The sequence below is a fragment of the Mustela lutreola genome, chromosome 10, assembly GCF_030435805.1.
Source record: "Mustela lutreola isolate mMusLut2 chromosome 10, mMusLut2.pri, whole genome shotgun sequence".
Lineage (NCBI taxonomy): Eukaryota > Metazoa > Chordata > Mammalia > Carnivora > Mustelidae > Mustela > Mustela lutreola.
The window spans coordinates 19,984,930-20,004,378 of NC_081299.1; the positions used below are offsets into that span (position 1 = coordinate 19,984,930).

Below are 19,449 nucleotides of genomic sequence, written 5' to 3' on the forward strand. Positions count from 1 at the left end.
TTCTCTCTTCCGGTAGTAACAATGCAGGTATTTTTATTTAACCCACAAGCCCCCCCTGGTGGCAACTACAGTGTGTGAGGCCTCAAGAGCTCCCTCTTCTGTTGTGCCTGAAGTACATGCTGTTTCCAGACGGAATTAAAGACTACTGGTTGCCTCTAAAAATGATGGAATTCCGTCTGTTTCATCCAGCCCTTGTTCTGGTGAGCCCTTAGACAGTGGTGTGTGGGAAGAGTGAATTGTTGCTCTTTCCTGAACAATTAAGTCAAGTAGGACTGGAGCTCTTTAAATGCAGATTAATGCCCCAACCCCAGCACCGGTTCAGCCTTGTTGTGGTTTGGGAGGAACTTTTCATTTAAGAAAGAAGATAATTAAATTTTTTTAACTCAAGAAAGAAGAGAAAAAGTCAACTAACACCATACCCAAACATTTTTTTTCCTCAAAGCTAGGTGATAGAACCGCACACCTTTTAAAGATTACTGTTCAGAGCTGTATTTATGGCTGTTTTGTTCTTATGACATGTCATCTGGAATATTTTATTCTCAACTTCATCTGAATGGCGGGGTTCTCATTCTTTGTAACAGCTGCAGGGAGATGTTTCCTCCTGATGCTCAACCCTTCCCCAGGGCCCAACATTTGAGCCATTTCCAGTATTTGTCATTACGAGGAGTGCTGCTCTGAGCATTTCTGCACAGGTCCCTTTTTCCTAATAGAAATTTCTCAAGAGTGGAAGTGTGGGATTAAAAGATAGAAACATCTTTTACTTTGTTACCTATTGCCAGATTGTTCTCCAGAAATATTTGAACCCAACTTAAAATACTACTTTCTTCTTAAAACACTGGAAGTCTTTTTCATTTTAAGCCTACTTTGTTATGTAATTCTCAGGTTATCAAATGGTCCTCATGAGGCAGTATTCACATGAGAATCAGACAGACTTGAGTTAACTCAGTGTTAGTGCTGAACCTCAATTTTAAGTGGGTTATTTAAAATATTGGTAAGATAAGGAACCTGCCCAGGTGTCTGGCACATGGTAAATACTTAGTAAATGGTAACAACTGTGACTGTCACCTGCTCAGCTCTTACCTGGGGAAGGGTCAGAGGAAAAGGCTTTCTTAGGTAGTTCAGTTTGGCATAAGTCAGGACTACTCCGCCGAAATAAAGGCGTATGTCCCAGTTTTTACCTTTGGGCCTGTGGGCTGATGCTTGATGCAGTTTCCTTAGTGGAGTGTCTTGGATGGGCTCATTTTCTTACCCAAAATGAAGGAAAGAGGGTGCTAACATCCAGGCTAGTCTTCTTTCCTGGCCAGCCCGACCCACACTGCCTGCCAATCTCTTCTTCGATCTCTCTGGAGCAGTTCCTGCCTCACGCTGGGGACCGCATCTTGATCACGGGGGCAGCCGACTCCAAAGTGCATGTCCACGACCTGACAGTAAAGGAAACGATCCACATGTTTGGAGACCATACAAACCGGGTGAAACGCATCGCCACAGCGCCCATGTGGCCCAACACATTCTGGAGTGCTGCTGAGGACGGGCTTATCCGGTAAGGGCCTGAGGCATGGAGTGGGGCCTGTGCCTCCCCTGCTCCCCCTGCATGTTGGCTCCCCATCCCATCCGCCCCACCGCTTCCTTCCATAGGCCTGGTTCCTTCCTGTCAGCAGAGTTCAGCCTCCTGTGTCTGCCCAGGGCAGTTTTCTGTGAATATAAAACTGGGAACATTGCTTGTCCTATATCCACTATATCCAGGCCTGCAGGCCTGCTGTCACCCAGCAGTCAGCCTCCTCTGGACTTTCACACTTGGTGTTCCCTCCACCTATTTTTCTCTGTCCCCAGTTCTTTCCTTATTTGACTCTTCCTCGCCCTGAGATCACGTTAAGGATCACCTCCTCAGAAGCACCTTTTCTATCCTGTCTGAAGTAGGACACCCCCTCCAATCATTCTGTCTCAGCACACTAATTGTATCCTCTTTAACTCCAATCACTATCTGTAGTTCTTTAATTTTATTTACTCATTAGTTTATCTTTTTGTCTGTATCACTCACTGAACAGTGAGCTGCCAAAGCATCTCCATCTCTCTCTCATCCCTGGTTTTGTTCCTGGAGCCCAGCACTGTGCCTAGTATGTAGAGGTGCTTGATACATTCTCTCAAAGAGTTGATCAGTGGGCATATATGTGAGAAAGGGATAGCCAGCCAGAAATGGTCACGTGGGCTTTCCCCCTTCCCAGTGGCCTAGGTTATGACAACTTTGCTTCTACTTTCCTTCATCCTAAAATGGTCTCATTGCCCTTTAACTCCTTTCTTCAGAGGTGACTTTAGAACTTTTTCCTTGTCTCTCCAACCTGATTTAATGTCTCCCTTGAGATCTTGTAGGACTTTATACCCTCTTCCCCATTACAAAAGAAGAGAGATCTAGATCGCATGAACTATAAAACAGCAGTTAGAAACAGGGCACTGATGTCAGACAGACCTGGGATCAAGTCCTACCTCTGTCACTCAGTATTTGGGGCAAGTCACTTTACCCCTGAATCTCAGTTTCATCATCTATAATGGAAATTATCATAATATCTCCCTTGGCCTGAGCATTAAAATCAAGATAGTGCCTATAAAACCTTAGGAGAGTACTTGGAAGACAAAAAGCACTTTGGTCAGTGGCAGGTACAATTCCGTGTTACCCTTGTTGACCCTCACTAACCGGACTGTGCCAGGGCAGCAGGGATAGGCAAAGCACCTAGAGTCAGAGCCTGAGTGGCACTTAGGCAAAGGTACAGTCAGGGAAAGTGTCCTAGCAGAAGGTGAGCATACACTGGACCTTGCAGAATAGGCAGGATTTGGATGGGCAAGGAAAAGCTGAGTGGACTCCCCAACTTAAGCAGAGTTCATGGAGGCAGGGGTAAGATAGCCACATGGGGGATATTTGTCATCGGCGCAGTTAGAAAGCTGAGAGACGATGTTAGCTTGAAATTGGGTCTTAGAAACCAGACTGATGAGTTTGGTCAATGTTTACTAACAGTAAGCTAGAAGTATTGAGGAATCCCCTCAGGTTTTTGAGCAGGAGAGTGATGTAACAAAAACCGTATTTTAGGAAGAGCGATCTGATGAGGTGGGCATAGAAAGGTGAGGCGGACAGGGTGGAGATTATTGCCAGTGTCTAGGCAGGAGGTGGGTGAGCACACAGGGCACATCCTCCCAATTCTCTGTGCCTGTGTAGTGGCAGCACAGCAGTCCTCCAAACTGCCGTGAGGGGGGTTGCTGCTGCAGGGGATGTCTGACATGACCTGAGTGGGACTCAGGCTTGTCTTGATGCTAAGTGTTTCTAGATCGCTCTTAGGTGACCTCTAGATTCTCCTTTCAGTCACCTCCATACTTCTTTGTTTCCTGTAAGAAATTAGATTAAAAGTAGAGTTAAGGGACGCCTGGGTGGCTCAGTTGGTTAAGCGGCTGCCTTCGGCTCAGGTCATGATCCCAGCATCCTGGGATCGAGTCCCACATCGGGCTCCTTGCTCCGCAGGGAGCCTGCTTCTCCCTCTGACTCTGCCTTCCACTCTGTCTGCCTGTGCTCGCTCTCATTCACTCTCTCTCTGACAAATAAATAAATAAAATCTTTAAAAATAAATAAATAAATAAATAAATAAAAGTAGAGTTAAGGAGCGAAGCCAGGTGGTTAAAGGCTGTCTCCCCAGCTCTGTACTATCCCAGCTTCACATTTATGGCGGTGTCATCCCAGACAGGCTGTTCAGCTGCCTTCGGCCTCAGTGTTGTAATGGTACCTGGGAATGGCATGAGGATTTAATGAGATAATCCATGTGCAACATTTACAGATAGCACTGGACACAAAGCAGTTTCTCATTTTTAGTAATCACTAGTAATAGTACTTAATATCACTGATACCTGTAGAAGACAAACAAAAAACATTACAGTAGTATTTACCATAAATAGTTACATAAAGAATAAAACAGATTGTATGAGAAGCCTATTTTAGGTGCCTGGCCCATCGTGACCACTAGGGAAATGGGAATGGTTTTTCAGGGCGCCTGGCTGGCTAAGTCAGAGGAGCATTCTGCTCTTGATCTCAGGGTCCTGAGTTCAAGCCCCACACTGGGTATGGAGAGTACTTAAAAAATAAAATGTTTCAAAAAAAAAAAATAGTGGTTTTTGACATTCTTATTATTTAGGAACAGGTCAGAGCTGCTCTCAGTCCCTTTGTATAACAAGGCCTTAGCTTCTCCCCTGCCTCACAGGAGGACCCAACCCCCATCCCCTAACGCTGTCCTCTCTCACAGCCAGTATGACCTTCGGGAGAACAGCAAACACTCGGAGGTGCTGATTGACCTGACAGAGTACTGTGGCCAGCTGGTGGAGGCCAAGTGCCTCACCGTCAACCCCCAGGACAACAACTGCCTGGCAGTAGGGGCCAGTGGGCCCTTTGTGAGGCTCTATGACATTCGCATGATTCATAACCACAGGTATGAATAGCTCGGCCTCCCATGGCCAGGTCCCTGGGAACCTGCTGCCCCTTTCCCCCATTGCCATGCCCTCTTCTTTCTGAGATGGGTCTTTAAATTCTTGTGATTTTTTAAAAAATGTAATCCATGTTTATTTTGTAAAATATGGAAAATATAATGAGAAAACTACCCATAATCCACCACCTGAAACAAATCACTGTGTATAATATTTTCACTTGTTCTCTTACTATGAGTATTCGTGCAGAGTTATAATCTTATACATGTAATTCTTTTTTGTACATTTAATTTTATTATTTTTTAAACAAATGTATAATATACTCAGAACCTCCACCTAAGTTGCAGACCTGAGCAGCTCTGCCAGCCTGGGTTTTCAGTCAACTCCTGGGACAGGCACAGGGGTGTCTGGCCTGCTAGACTTTCATTTGTGGGTTTGGGCGACCACTGCTGCTCCTCATACACTGCGTGACGTGGAGTGGACCTTGAACCTTAACTCCATCATCTGTAAAATGAGAATAATAGGGTGGTCATGAGGACCAAGACAATGGATAGGACTTACTTGTAAAGCACTGTAATGTGTACGGCCATGGCTGTCTAATTGGTGAAACTTTGGGGTTGTTCAGGTAAGGAAGAAAGGTATCTCCTTTCAGAGGTAAAAATTTAGGTTTTCCTCTAGGGAGTGTGATCTAGACTAGCCAAGGGTAGTGCTAGGGGTTATAACCTATATGGTTTGCCTTCCCACCAGGAAGAGCATGAAGCAGAGCCCTTCGGCAGGTGTCCACACCTTCTGTGACCGGCAGAAGCCCCTTCCGGATGGTGCCGCCCAGTATTACGTAGCAGGTAGGGCTCAGTCCAGCCCTGGCCCCACATTCTTGGCTGGGTGCTGACTCTGGGGTGGTGCAGGGAGACAGCATGGCATGGTGGTCAAGAGAAAGGGTTTTAGAGTAAGGCAGATGTGGGCTTTAATCCTGATTGCCACTGACCAGCCATCCTGTGACCTTTGGCAAAGTATTTACCCTTGATGAGTCTTAATTCCTTTTCCATAAAAAGGCATCATAATGATGAAATGAAATAAAGTATATAAAGCAGTTAGCCTAGTGCATATAGTGAGTGCTCAACACTTGCAGCTGCTTTTATGATGAAGGTAATTGCTACCATTATTGATATGATTGACTTCACACAACTCCCTGCCCCTCTGGGGGAAGATGGGGAGCTTCACATTAGGGTAACTGAGCTTCTCCCCACAGGTCACCTGCCTGTGAAGCTGCCTGATTACAACAACCGTCTGAGAGTGTTGGTCGCCACCTATGTGACCTTCAGCCCCAATGGCACAGAGCTGCTGGTCAACATGGGAGGGGAGCAGGTATGTCCGGCTGCCCGAGGTAGCTCTGCCCTCCTTCACCCTACAGTCGGCAGCCAGGGCTTAACACCTCACTTCCACTGCCATGAGGCAGACAAGCAACAGCCTTATTGTAAATTACTTCATAGTAGGAGCAACCTGGCATTATTGGAATTCCCAGAGAGGTGCCCTGGCCTTGGCTTTTTCTGAAGCATTAGAACTGACGGACCGGTCTTCAAATGCTGGCCTTCTGTGTGCTGGGAGTTTGAACTGTGAGGGTCTTCATTCTTCTGAGCCTCGATTTCCTCATCCTCCATTTTCCTAGGAGGAAACCCTGGGGCTGAGTCAGCCTGTAGGAGTGTTCCTTGGTAATGGTAGGCTACTAACCCTTCTTTTTGCGTGTTCTCGGTCAGGATATTTAGTAAGTCTTGCTTAAATCCATTTATTCTACAAACACTCACTGAGCACTTACTCTGGGACTAGCATCATTATAAACATGAAGGAGACAGAGGTGAAATATGATGCAGCCCAGGTTGACAGGAGACATGGCAGGTGAAGCAGCTGATGAACAAGGCAAGGTGGACTATGTACCAGAGGACTGGAATGGAGAACTGGTCCTGGCTTCAGATTGCTGGGCCATCACCTGGCCTGAAGGTAGCATTAGGATGAATAGTGATGCAGTATAGCAGAGTGGCTTAGAGCCAGACAGACTTGGTTTTGGGTCTTGGCTGTGCCACATACTACTTTTATGGCCGTGGGTAAATAAAGGTTCAGCCCATATTTCTTTTGTCTGTAAAGGGGTTGATAATAATAGTACTTCTTGGGCTGACTTGGCTGACTCTGTCAGAAGAGCATGCAACTCTTGATCCCTGGGGCCGTGAGTTCAGAGTCCTATGTTGGGTATAGAGATAACTAAAAACAATAAACTAAAAAAATAATAGTACTTCTTTATGAGGTAAGTCCTATAAAACATTTAGCCAAGTTCCTAAAGCAAAGTAAGAATTGAAAAAACGTTAAATAATAATAATTTTATGTTCACTGAGAGAAGTAAATAGCAATGATGCTTTGGGCAAATTGCTTCCCTTCTCTGAGGTTTCAGTTTTCCCATCTATAAAATGAGAAATTTGGCTTTGTGACCTCTGAGGACCTTTCAAACTTAAACACGTGATTCTAATTAATGGCGGTGTTTTAAGCAGTCCACCCTCGGGACTGGGAACTGGGAAGGTGTTCCTGTCTGAGGTTTGTTCCGTAGAACACCTCCTGGCCTTGCTGGATGGCTCCCTACTCAATACACACTGTGTTCCTGAGAGCCATCAAGCCACCAAGGCCTTGCTTTTGGCCGGCCACTTTCTTACCTCACAGCCTCCATCTCTTTTCTTGACCCTTCCACCCTAGGTCTATTTGTTTGACCTGACTTACAAGCAGCGGCCGTACACCTTTCTCTTGCCTAGAAAATGCCACTCCTCAGGGGGTAAGTTCTCTCTTGGGGTAGGGTTATCTCTGCTGGGGAGCTTGAGCGTTTGCCACTTCTGCTGAGAAAGCTGCCCCTTCCCTGTGCTGTGGCTGTGCCCCAAAAGGACTCGATTCTCTGAAAGAACGCTCTGTGTACAGTAAGAAGGAAGAGAACAGTAGGTCAGAGATACCTTCCCTCTGAAAAAGCACTTTGCGTGGCTTGTCTCTTAAGGACATCAAGTAGTTGCCCTTCCTTTCTCATCCTGGGTCAGTCTCCTCACTGACTCTTTCCTGGGGCCTGCAGTTGATTTAGGCACCTCTAAAAGTCCGGTTCTCCCCACACACACACACCCCCGCCCACCCCACATCCCCCCAAATCCCACCTAAGGGTAATGCCAAGTTAAAGCTGTGTCCCTCTCCAACCAGCAGAGGGCGCACAGGCTTTTCTTTATGCACTTGCCTACCTGCATCAAAACTTGCTTTCTGGGAAGGGGTCTCACCCCAGGAGGATGGCCCACAGTGGAACCATCATATCCTCTGATGGAAGCTGGAGGGCTGCTGAGGAGCAATGGGGAACTCCTCCTGAGTTGTTGCTGTTCTTTCTCTCCATCCCTGCCAGAAGTTCAGAACGGCAAGATGTCCACCAATGGTGTATCCAACGGCGTGTCCAATGGCCTGCACCTTCATAGCAATGGCTTCCGGCTGCCGGAGAGTAGGGGACATGTCAGGTGAGGCCAGTCTGACTTGTCCAGCCCTTGCAGTCCCAATTACACCTTATGGTACCTTACAGTATAATTGAAGGGATATAAGAGCATGTTTTGTAAACCGTCCATCCAGGTACATACTTCCAAGTCTGGGGACTGGGGCAAGGGATATAATGGAGTAATGGAGTATTTCTGGATGTGGCTAGTGGTTCCAGTACTGCTCCTACCTGGTAGGATTCCAGTCATGCTCAGACTGAAGCTCCAGTCCCTTGGTATCCGTAGCTGGGTCAGGACCAGGGGATCAGCTGTCTCTTAGTACTGAGCTCTCTCTTAAAGGTGTTCTACATAGATATTCTTCCCCCATTTTATTTTTCTTTGTCCCATATTATCTTTTGGCCTCTATTCACTACCAAGCCCAATGCTGGGTATAGAGGTGTTCAAAGCCTCTAAACTTTGAGAGAAACGGAAGTCTCTATAAAGAGATACATGGGAGGAACTTGGGTGGTCACAAGGTTCAGCTCAGTGTGGGGGTGGGTGGTTAGCTATTATCATGCTCAGGAGTTTGATTAAGAATTGCCTTTGGGGAGCACCTGGGTAGCTCAACCAGTTAGGCACCCAGCTCTTGATTTCAGCTCAGGTCATGCTCTCAGGCTCATGAAATTGAGCCCCCTGTTAAACTTCGCACTCAGCACAAGTTGGCTTGAGATTCTCTCCTCCTCCCTCTGCCCACTCCCCGCTCGCACGTGCAAGCTCACACACACTCGCACTCTCTCTAATAAATAGAATCAAATTGAATCGCCTTTGGGGTGCCTGCCTGGCTCAGTCAGTGGAGGATGCAGCTCTTGATCTTGGGGTCATGAGTTTGAGCCCCATGTTGGGGGCATAGAGTTTACTTAGAGTTTAATTTTTAAAAAAGAGAGAGAGAGTTGCCTTTTACCTGTCCATGACAGTTCCTCTTGTTTTTTCACTGGTTCAGAGTATGGGGACTTCCGCCCATTACCTATTGCAGTAACCCAGACCAAGAATGGAAGTGCGCCCCTCTTCTAAATGACAGTGCAGATCCCAGGGACCAAGAAAATAACAGGTGGCCCTCAGGCAAGGCTATAGACTTCCTGAGAGACTGCTCTGACCTTCTTTGGCTGGCCCAACTTGGCTCTCCTTCCCCGTAGTCCCCAGGTAGAGCTGCCCCCATACTTGGAGCGCGTGAAACAGCAAGCCAACGAGGCCTTTGCCTGCCAGCAGTGGACCCAGGCCATTCAGCTTTACAGCAAGGCCGTGCAGAGGGCCCCTCACAATGCCATGCTCTACGGGAACCGAGCTGCTGCCTACATGAAGCGCAAGTGGTGAGTGGACCTTAGGACGGGGGATGAAGACAAGGGGCCTGATGGAGCCAAGTTGCTGAGGCCTCCAGGGAAAGTGACAGTGGCATCCCACTGCCTCCTAGGGCTCCTTAGCCCCAGGCTGCTTCTCCCCATCTCTAGACTGGAAGTTAGGAATTCTCAAGCACCAAGGAAGGTCACAGTGAAATAGTTTTGTTAAGTAGTGGTGTTTGTTGTAAAGTGATATGGCCACTGGATAAGTAGGACTTGAGAGATTGATTAATCCCAACTGTTAGATAATTGTGCCTTGAATTGGGACTATGAAGGAACAGTGGAATTCTTGCTACATAGGAAAGAGGCATTTGGTGAATTCACTTGGTATCTGTCTGAAATGATTCTGCAGCTCCTTGACCTTGGAGCTTGCTTTTCTATGCTCTTAGACCTTTGGACTAAGCACAAACAAGATACCAGAGATCTGAAGCTGGCTGTGGGTCATGTTGGGTCATAGTGGCTGGTGGTAAAGGGGTGGGGTCCATATCCTGAAGAACCTGCTATCTTTGGAGACCATCAGGGCTCCTAGCCCTTCTGCCTGAAGCACCAGCAGGCAAGCAGGCCCCATCCCCCAGTCGGGGCCAGGACTGGAGATGGATAGAGCTGGGCCCACAGCCATTTCTGCTCCGTCTGGCATCCGTCGGCTCTGCCCAGACAGACAGGCCAGCTGGTGTGCCATCGTCTGGCTGCAACAAGGCAGGCCAGAGAGGGAAGCTTAAGAAACCCACCCAAGTTAACAGGATGGTAGATGGGGGTTTGGGAAGATGCTACCCCATTGGCCTTAGCTCACGCGTCAAGAGTTTGCCAAAGACTCAGATGGTAACCTGACTGAGGAGGTGATGGTTTGGGAGCCATCCTGAGGTGTTTGGCCTCTCTGTCCCAAGAGCTGGGTAGAATATGCAGTGTCCTCATCCAGGCTTTAGACTGAGAGCTGTTTCACTCTTGCATTCTTGCTAAGAGAGGCTGATAAAGCCCTTGACATGTTCTCTGAACTCCTACTATGCACTAGATACCGGGAACACAAAGTTCTTCACTTTGAGTTCCTGTGCTCCAGAGTCCCCAGCTTCTGGGCAGAGGACAAAGACATGATCATGGTTTTCTTTGTCAAAGAGTCAGGAAGCAGTGAGTCTTTGCGTGGTCAAGTAAAAGGCTGTGGGCACTAAGAAAAGTTAAGTCACTTCAGCTGGGGTCAGGGAAGTGTCAGGAAGATGAGGTATCTGATGGGCTTTGAGTGTGGGCAGACTTGGGCAAGGAAGGGAAAAGGAGGAAGGGATTATGGGGGAAGGACATTCCCAGAGAGATGGTGCGAACAAAGGCGTGGGGGTGGGGGACTGACTGAAGAGCTTGTTTGCAGAACAACAAATCCATTTGGCTGGAGCAGAGAGTTCTGGAAGGGACTGGCAGGAGATGAGTCTGTGAGGTAGCCTGGGGCCGGCCTGGGAAGGACTTGGAATGCAGAGCGGTGGCTGTTTTGGCCTGGATTCAGTGGGGTGATGGGCAGCTACTGAAGGGTTCTGAGCAGGAGAGGGATGTGCTGAGGGCTGTCCTTTCAGGGAGATTGATCTGGCAGTGAGTCTGGTGGATGGGTGAACCCTAGAGCCAGCCCACTCTCCCCATCCCCACACACCTGCCAGTGACCCCAGAATGTCGCATTCTGTCCCAGGCCAGTCTCTCCAGGGCTGCCATCTGCTCCTGGGTGCAGTGGGAGCTGTCACCCTCTGGCTCCTGGTTGGTCTCTGTCTGGCTCTCTCCAGGAGCTCTGAGGGGCACTTTGCAGGTGGTAATTGGGTTTCCAAACAGTGCCTGCTCCTTCATCATAGCCCGTCGTTCTAACGCAGGCCAGGCCTTCAAAGCACTCTGTCCCCTGCCTGCTCCCACGCTGATGAGCTGCTTGTTCCCGATCTGAGTATGGCTGTTGCAAGGGCTGAATGCTCGCTCTTTAGTGCTGTAGGAGAGGAGGGTCAGGAGGACATTTCCCCTGTCGGGCCTGCTTTGACCCTGTGCAGGAGGGTTGTGAGCTGTGCCTTGGTGGAAAGAGCATCAGTTTTGGGGAACGCTGCTTGTCACAGTTGGGTCCTAGGCCCATTTCAGCCCAGCAGGGAAAAGGGGGGGTGGCGGGAAGGCTACTAAAGGAGAAGTCCTGTGACCTGTCTGATCTATAAACGACAGGTGGGAACAGATGAGAGGTACTGGAGGAGTGTATCCTATATTCTGGCACACGGTGGGAGAGCAGGGGACTTCCTTAAGACCCCTCCCTTCTTGCTGTCCCCCCCAAAACTGAAAACCATCCCCATCTCCCTTCATCCATGCTTTGGGAGGTTGAAGGTAGCGAGTGGGGATGATTTGGAGTTCCTGGCGTGCACACCCCCCTTTGCCATCAGCTTCCAGAGAGCTGACTCTGCCAGTCTGTCAGGCCCCATCCTTCAGCCCCAGGAGGTAGAGGCCACAGCTGCTGTGGATCAGTCAGCCAGGACAGAGGGGGGTCTGGCTGAGGGCTTGCTGCCTGCTGGTCAGACCCTGAGTCCCCAGCCTGGCACTTCTGGCTTCCCCAGAGCGCCGAACTGTCCTTGAGGGCCCCCTGCCTTGGCCAGGGCTTTGAAGACCAGCCGGGGGGATTTGAGGAAGTAGTTGGAGGAAGAGAGAAGGAGGGCTTGGGGAGCCTGAAGTGGGCAAGATGCCAGGCCTTCTGCTGCAGAGCTGCAGGGGCCTGGGGTGAGCCAGTGTGCAGTTGCACTCTGTGCCCAGCAGAGGGCAGCCTAACACTGTTTTTTCTTTCACACATGCGCGTACCCTGGTGCGCGCACACCATCCCTCCATCCCCCACCAAGACTTCAGGGCTCCTGACTCATCTCCTTAACATACTCTGTCTCCTGGGGAGCAGGGTCTGGGCTGAGCCAGGGTTCTTTTCGTTTACAAGCACCCTCGCCCTGAAATCTGTCAGAGGTGGGCTGAGGTGGCCCACCTCAGAGGAGACTGGGTGGACTCCTTGCTTGCCACACGGTCCTACCTCTAAGCCACACTCCCCTGCCTTCCCAGGGATGGTGACCACTACGATGCCCTGAGAGACTGCCTCAAGGCCATCTCCCTAAACCCGTGCCACCTGAAGGCACACTTCCGCCTGGCCCGCTGCCTCTTTGAGCTCAAGTACGTGGCTGAGGCCCTGGAGTGCCTGGACGACTTCAAAGGGAAGTTCCCGGAGCAGGCCCACAGTAGTGCTTGTGACGCATTGGGCCGCGACATCACGGCAGCCCTCTTCTCCAAAAATGACGGTGGTGAGTGGGCACTGAGGAGGGGTTGCTGTTACTTTGAGGTCCTGTGTGACATGCTGGAGAAGACATGGTTCTGAGATTAGAGAGGCCTGGATTCTTAGGCTGATTCAGAAATTATGTGAGGTTGGGTCACTCACTTGGTCTCTTTGAGACTCAGTTTCCCCAACTGTAAAGGGGGAATGATAGCACCTCCCATTTAAGGTTTCTCTTGAGGATTAACAATAGTATGTTTAAAGCACCTGGCTTAATGCCTAGGACTCAGGACAGGAAGAAACTGAGCCCAGTCTGCATAGCTCCAGCTGGGCCTTCTCACCGGCTCACAGAGACAGGGTCTTAGTTGTTCCATTGGACATCTGAGTAAGAGGCAGCAGTGGGGGGTTGTACTCCTTCCAGTCTGGCTGATTGCAGCAGAGGCAGCAGTGGAGGGCAGTGGAAATGCCTCACGCATGCAGCTCTGCCGTGTGGTAACCATGTGACCTAAGGTAACACACAGCCAGCCTCCCTGACCCCACGGCCTTGCCTCCACAGAGCTCATTTGAAGCCCTGTCCAGCTCTGCTCAGTAGCATTGGAGGGTGAGCTGGGTGTTTGTGATGAAGACATGGACCCTCACCTCTCTCCTATGCAATTTACTAACCATGCGACTGATGCATTGTTTGAGTAGTTATCCAGCATCTACCACATGCTAGACACTGTGCTGGGTTGTGGGTGTACAGCTGTGGACAAGTCAGATGGGATTCGTGGAGTTTACAGCCCTAGCAAAGGAACCAAGCAATGAAGGAGAAACAATGTGATGAGTGCCATGGGGGGCTGATACGGTGCAGGTGCCTGGGGCAGAGCTTAATGTCAGGCTAGGGTTCTAGAGGAGGAGACATTTAATCTGAGATCTCAGGGATGGGGAAGAAGAGGTAACTAGATAAAAAGTATACCTGTGGGAGGTAAAGATTTCTGGCCTAGGAACCAGCACATGCAAAGGCCCTGAGGCAGGCAGTATCAAGGCACTTTTAAGGCACTGAGAAAACTGTTGTGATTTTACCCAAGGCACTGAACTGATCAGTGCCTCATTTGGGATCTATAACTCATCTTCCAGTGAGGAAGGGCTTAGACTTTACTCCTTTCAGAGCTGTAGGTCTACTTAGAAAAATTACCTTTCAAGTCTCTCAGTAGTGCTTCACCTTCTCCTCCCTGCCTCTTACCTCCACAGAAACAGACTGTGGGCCTGTGCATCCTTGGGACTTCCAGACATTGTTCTGGGACCTGAGCAAAGGCCCTTCTAGCATCCAAAGTCCCCTCTTGAACATCCTCAAGGGTTACGTCCAAAAATGCTTCTTCCTCACAGTCATTCTCAGCTTTCGAGGGTAGGAGTAGAGGCAGATAGCCCTACATTGTCAGCACATGAGCTGAAAACAGGGCCGGGGTAGAGACAAGGTAGGGGAGGGAAAATAAGGACAGGTCTCACCTTTCCTTGCTCTCTGACCCTAGAGGAGAAGAAGGGAGCCGGCGGTGGTGGCGGCGGCCCTGTCCGCCTCCGCAGTACGAGCCGCAAGGACTCCATCTCAGAAGATGAAATGGTGCTGCGGGAGCGAAGCTACGACTACCAGTTCCGCTACTGCGGCCACTGCAACACCACAACGGATATCAAGGAGGCCAATTTCTTTGGCAGGTCTGAGGCCCTGAAGAGGAGGAGGGCACAGCCTGGTTGGCAGCAGGAGACTGGGGGGTTGTGGGGGCATAATGCTTTCAGAAAAGTCTCAAATCCCAGTTCTGCCTCTGTATCCTTAACGAAATGGCTTCACCTCTGTGGGCCTGTCTCTTCATCTATAAAATGAAACAAGCCATCCCCACTCATGGGGCCATAATGAGGATTTGTGAGGTAATCCACAGAGCATCCAGCATGGGGTCTGGACTCTGCCTTTATCCCCTGCCCCCTCTCCCTCTGTCTCCATGTGCCAGAGCTTGGTCTTGATGTGGATGCTTGGAGCTTCCTTCTGCTGGGGTATAAGGCCAGAGCCCTCAAAAGCTGGCAGTCTTAGCATACTTGTGTTCTCAGAGCTGTGCCTCTGGTACTGTGGTACATAGCCCATGTCTCAGATCCCGTCACCCCCAACCCTCCTTTGTATATGGTATACCTTCTTGGGGTAAGTGAAACCCTTGAGTGTTGAGAGTCTCTCCGTCAAGATCCCGTCTAAGTGTCAGTGGTGTGTAAGGGGGTTGTGAACCCAGGAAGCAAGGACTGCTGGGAAGGCTTAGACAAGAGTGTTCCCAGAAATTGAAGAGATGCAGGATTGATCCCGCACCCAGGGAGCTTATAACTTGTGTTGAGGGAGAGTATCTTGGAGGCACCCAAGCAGTCCCTGATCTTAAGCTTAATAGCTGGACAGCAACTAAGGCTGTGCAGTATGGAGAGGATTGCCGTGTGTGGGAGTTCTGAGTCAAGTGAAGACCCCAGAGTTCCCTGCTCCCCTTGCCGTAAGCCGTACAGCCTCTACTTGAGGCTGTAGGGCAGTACCCCACCTGACCTCCCTGCCCTTTGCCCCTCTGCCAGCAACGCTCAGTACATCGTCAGTGGCTCTGACGATGGCTCCTTCTTCATCTGGGAAAAGGAGACCACCAACCTGGTCCGCGTGCTCCAAGGGGACGAGTCCATCGTCAACTGCCTGCAGCCACACCCCAGCTACTGCTTCCTGGCCACCAGCGGCATTGACCCTGTTGTGCGGCTCTGGAACCCCCGGCCAGAGGTGAGGGTGTGGAGAAAATGGCCCAAACTGGACAGGGACAAAGGTTGGGCTTGACCCTGGCAAGGCCTCCGGCTGGGCCTGGGAGGATTCGGGAGAGAAATGAGTCATTCAGACATGGAAGCCGCTGGGATGAGTGAACTCCTACCTGAGGGCCCAGCACTGTGTCAAGGTGGGAGCCATCAATTCCAAATGCAGTAGGCAGCCCCAGGGGGAAGAGTAGGCACCTGCTTTCTCAAGGCACATCCCTGAGCAAGCTGAGGGGATGAGACTCCCATACAGGAAACAGTAACCAAGGACCGGCTGCAGGAGGCCGGGAGGGAACTGGAGCAGCCCCAGTGCCACCTCATGAGAACAGCCCCTCAGGGGCTCCCTAGGGACCTCATATACCACTGTGTTGTGTCCCCCAGAAGCTGGACAAAAGCCAGTCCCTTGGTTACATGGGAAGTATGCAGGCTTCGGAATCTTTGCGAGCCTAAGTTTGAATCCTGGCCCCTTCACTCACTGCCTAAGGGACTTAACCATCTCTGGCCCAGGTTTTTATCTGTACATTGGAATGGGTATGACAGCACCACCTCAAAACGTTGCTTTAAGGATAAAGAAGTGATGCCTGTGAAGTGTCCAGTCCACAGGGACACTTAGGAGGATGTGGTCCCCTCTACTCCCAGGGTGGGTAGCCAGGCAGGCTGGCCTGAGGCCTCCCCTGCCCTCTGCCCCACTTCCCTCCCCTTTCTAGCCAGCAAAACAGAAGTGAAGTGGTGTATCTAATTACAGAGGCAATTTACTGTGAATTTTAAAGAGAACCCTACAGGCCTCTCCCATGAGAGGAGGGAAAAAGAAGGATACAGGAAGGGTTGTTGGGAGTGATGACGGAAGAGTAGGATGGGGGGTGTTGCCTGTTCCTCCTGCCTTGGGTATCTAGTAGGTGTGCCCAGCAGACCCTGGTGCAAGTCCTCCCACATATATCCATGTATGGCCCCCCCATGTGTGTAACCCCATGTGGTAAGCCCCACCATTTCCTGTATGGGGCCCCACCAATATGTACCCCCATAGGGGTATGCCCCCCCCAGTGTGTATCCCAGCACCTCCATTTATATCTCAGTGTATTGTGTCCCCTTCCAGTGTGTACTACCAGATGGGCCCCATATGTATAACCCCACATGGCGTGTCTCCCTCATATCTGTATCCTGGTAAGCACGTGTCCTGTACGTATCCCCATATGTGGGTTCCCTGCATCCGCATCTACATAGGATATACGTACAGCCTCACGTACATCTCTTGATGTGTCCAGCCACCTCTATGTATACCGCCCCATCTGTGTGTGTGTGTGTGTGTGTGTGTGTGTGTGTGTGTGTGTGTTTGCCAACCTCCCTCACACACTTCTCTCCCGGTGCTGTGTGCCTTCCCCACAGAGCGAAGACCTCACAGGCCGAGTTGTGGAGGACATGGAGGGTGCTTCCCAGGCCAACCAGCGGCGCATGAACGCCGACCCACTGGAGGTGATGCTGCTCAACATGGGCTACCGGATCACAGGCCTGAGCAGTGGGGGTGCGGGAGCCTCTGATGATGAGGACAGCTCTGAGGGCCAGGTTCAGTGCCGGCCCAGCTAGACCCTCCTTGCTCTGGTCCCTGGCCCCTGCTACTGGCTGGACCCTCCACCATGGGCAGGAGGTCAGGGGGTTCTGTTTTGGTTTGTCTTCCCCCTCCCCCCATTTTTTTCATTTCCCTGTTTTGTTAGTTTGGCATTGGGGGTGGGGGGTTGCTACAACTCGCTGGCTTTCAGACTTTGGGGCAGATTGCCCCTTGACTGGCCTCAGCTCTGAGCAGAAGAGCAGGAGGGGAAGCCCCTCCAGACACCACCCACCTCCCATGTCCCTGGAGGGCTCTGGCCCGCCTCAGGTTGGGAGGCAAGGGCCAAAGCTGTCTTCAAGGACTGCCCTACACTTCAGTTGGCGGCAGGAAGAGGGTGGAATTCCAGTCCGTAAGGGCTAGCCTTGACCTGTTGCCACGCTTGCTCCTAGGGCAAGGCTAGCTCCTCTGTGGCTTCAGGGAAGGTTCTGAAAAAGGATGGGGTCCCACCCTCCCTCCAGAGCCACCGTGTCAGGGTGGAAGCCGAAGGAAGGTGGGAGTCCTGCAGTAGGCAAGGCCAGGCCCCTGTGTCCTCGCCCTTCTCCCAGTGCTGGCTCCGGACCCTGCGCCTGCGCTCACTGGCCACCTCCAGGGGCTTAGCCTTTCCCAAGGGCCCTGGCAGAGGGTGGGGCAACACGCCATAGCCTTCTGCACTGCACTATGACCACTCCCACTCCCCTTTCTGGGGGCTCCTTGGCCTCACTGTGACCTTTCTGCCAGAGCTCCCAGCCAGGCCCACTCTGCTGAGGTGGCGCTCCCTGCTAAGGGCCCTTTCTGCCCTTCCTCCCACCCCACATGCTGAGCCGCCACAAAGACCAAAGAAGTGATGGCTTTTCTCTGTCCCCCTGCTGCTCTGGGGGGAGGGGGTGGGTCTCCTGAGCCACTCAGATGGGAAAATCCCTAACTTGGCCCCCTCCCTCCTCAGCAGCCCCAAGCTTAACACTGGACAGCAGTCACCCCACCACTCACCAAGCCGCTCTCTGCCCCCTCGGCTCTCAGCTGGGAGCCTCTCCTGACAGTTGCTCAGCCTCCTCCCCTTCTCCCTCCTTCTCCCCTCAGTGCTTACTTGGCTCCAGCCCTCCAGCTGCAGCCTCTGGGGAGCAGCAGCCTCCCTTCTTCCCTCCCTCCGCCCTTCCCTCCCTCCGCCTGGTCTCTGCCAGGTGCCTCCTCTCAGCCAGGCTTCCGAGCAGCCCTGGAGACAGGAGGGCCACGTTAAAAGCTTTTTCACAGTTTTAAGAAGACAGGGGGGGTGAGGATAGTGGTGGGGGGTCTGGCACCATCTCGTCATTGCTTTAATCCCAGCAACACAGGTGGCAGCTTCTCCCCCCTCCTCCCCACCCAGTCCCTCTCCCACCCCCTCTTCTAGCTTGGTAATGAAGTATATTTATTGGTGAAGGAAACAGCTGCTGCTGCTTTTCCTGCTGCTGGGACTTGCTCCCCTGTCTCTTCTCCATGACCTTTCTCGAGCCAGGGAGGGGAAAGCAGGAGTACTGGGGCTGGGCCCTGGGGCCCAGGGACCAGCAGGGGCCCCTTTTGCTTTCCTGTGTTCGAGCCACCTGCCATTTCCTCTCTGCCTCCTGCCCGCCCGTCCTGTGTCCCCCATCTGTCCCCACCCCCCCCCCCCACCTGCCCAGCCTGGGCCCTGCAGTGTGGAGAGACACATAAGCCTTACTGTCCTCTGGGGGCAGGAGCCGAGCCTTTTTGTTGCTCCGCTCCCAGGAGAGTGAGGGTGACGCAATTGATTAAAACCATTTTGTTCTAGGTGTGGCTGCTGGCATTTGTGGGGTGCAAATGGGTCTTGGAACCAAAGTGAGGGTACCTGATCCTCACCGCTGTAGCTATGTGACTTTGAGTAACCACACCTCTGCTGGATAGAATGAGGCCTGCCTTGGAGGATCCCTGTGAGCAGTGGCCTCCTAGCACAGCGAGGCTGAGTGCAGCAGCGCCTGGCCCCGGTGGCTGTGAATTGCAATAATCAGCTTTCACTCTCCAAGCTGTTTTCTCATCTCAAAAATAAGGAGGTTGAAGTCTTAGTGGCTTTTCAAACTTCTAAAATCAACCCAAACAAGAAATACACATTCTACATTGTGATCCAAGATACCCATGCTTATTTGTGTGTATATAATGAACATAAGCTTACACAATAATATTTACCGTTGCTATATGCAGTGTGTTCTAGTGACCATTCTGTTTTACTAAGGCAAAAGAAGGCTGGCCATAACCCACTAAATGGATTTCACAATGTGATGTGCCCTGGATTAAAGGGTATCTTAGACCAGAGGTTCCCAGACTTTCCCAGCTCATAGCACTCACCCAGCATTCGTGGCTCAGTAATTTTCTCATGGAGCCTCTAAACCAAAAGAAATGCCCAAGAGTTCTACTTATCAAGTAATTATACTCAAATTACATAATAAGAACTATGTGGTACCAAGTCACTTTTTTTTAAAGTACTTATAAACTAGAAGAAACGATATTTTTATTTCATTCTTAAATACA

At 50.9% G+C, this 19,449-nt stretch overlaps 1 protein-coding gene across 4 annotated transcripts in view; it reads left to right on the plus strand.

Annotated features, from left to right (window-relative positions):
- Positions 1-18,714, plus strand: part of WDTC1 (WD and tetratricopeptide repeats 1) — a 72,135-nt gene extending 53,421 nt beyond the window's left edge. For 2 of the 4 annotated variants that reach the window (XM_059135345.1, XM_059135348.1), the window contains 11 exons: positions 1,353-1,540; positions 4,278-4,460; positions 5,203-5,297; positions 5,705-5,820; positions 7,192-7,267; positions 7,868-7,976; positions 9,122-9,295; positions 12,359-12,594; positions 14,072-14,252; positions 15,135-15,327; positions 16,737-18,714. In XM_059135345.1, the coding sequence (XP_058991328.1) occupies positions 1,353-1,540; positions 4,278-4,460; positions 5,203-5,297; positions 5,705-5,820; positions 7,192-7,267; positions 7,868-7,976; positions 9,122-9,295; positions 12,359-12,594; positions 14,072-14,252; positions 15,135-15,327; positions 16,737-16,934 (1,749 nt within the window). In that variant the 3' untranslated portion in view covers positions 16,935-18,714. The remainder of the gene's footprint in view (positions 1-1,352; positions 1,541-4,277; positions 4,461-5,202; positions 5,298-5,704; positions 5,821-7,191; positions 7,268-7,867; positions 7,977-9,121; positions 9,296-12,358; positions 12,595-14,071; positions 14,253-15,134; positions 15,328-16,736) is intronic. The other 2 variants (XM_059135347.1, XM_059135346.1) reach the window with 2 other exon arrangements.
- The last annotated feature ends 735 nt before the right edge of the window (positions 18,715-19,449 follow it).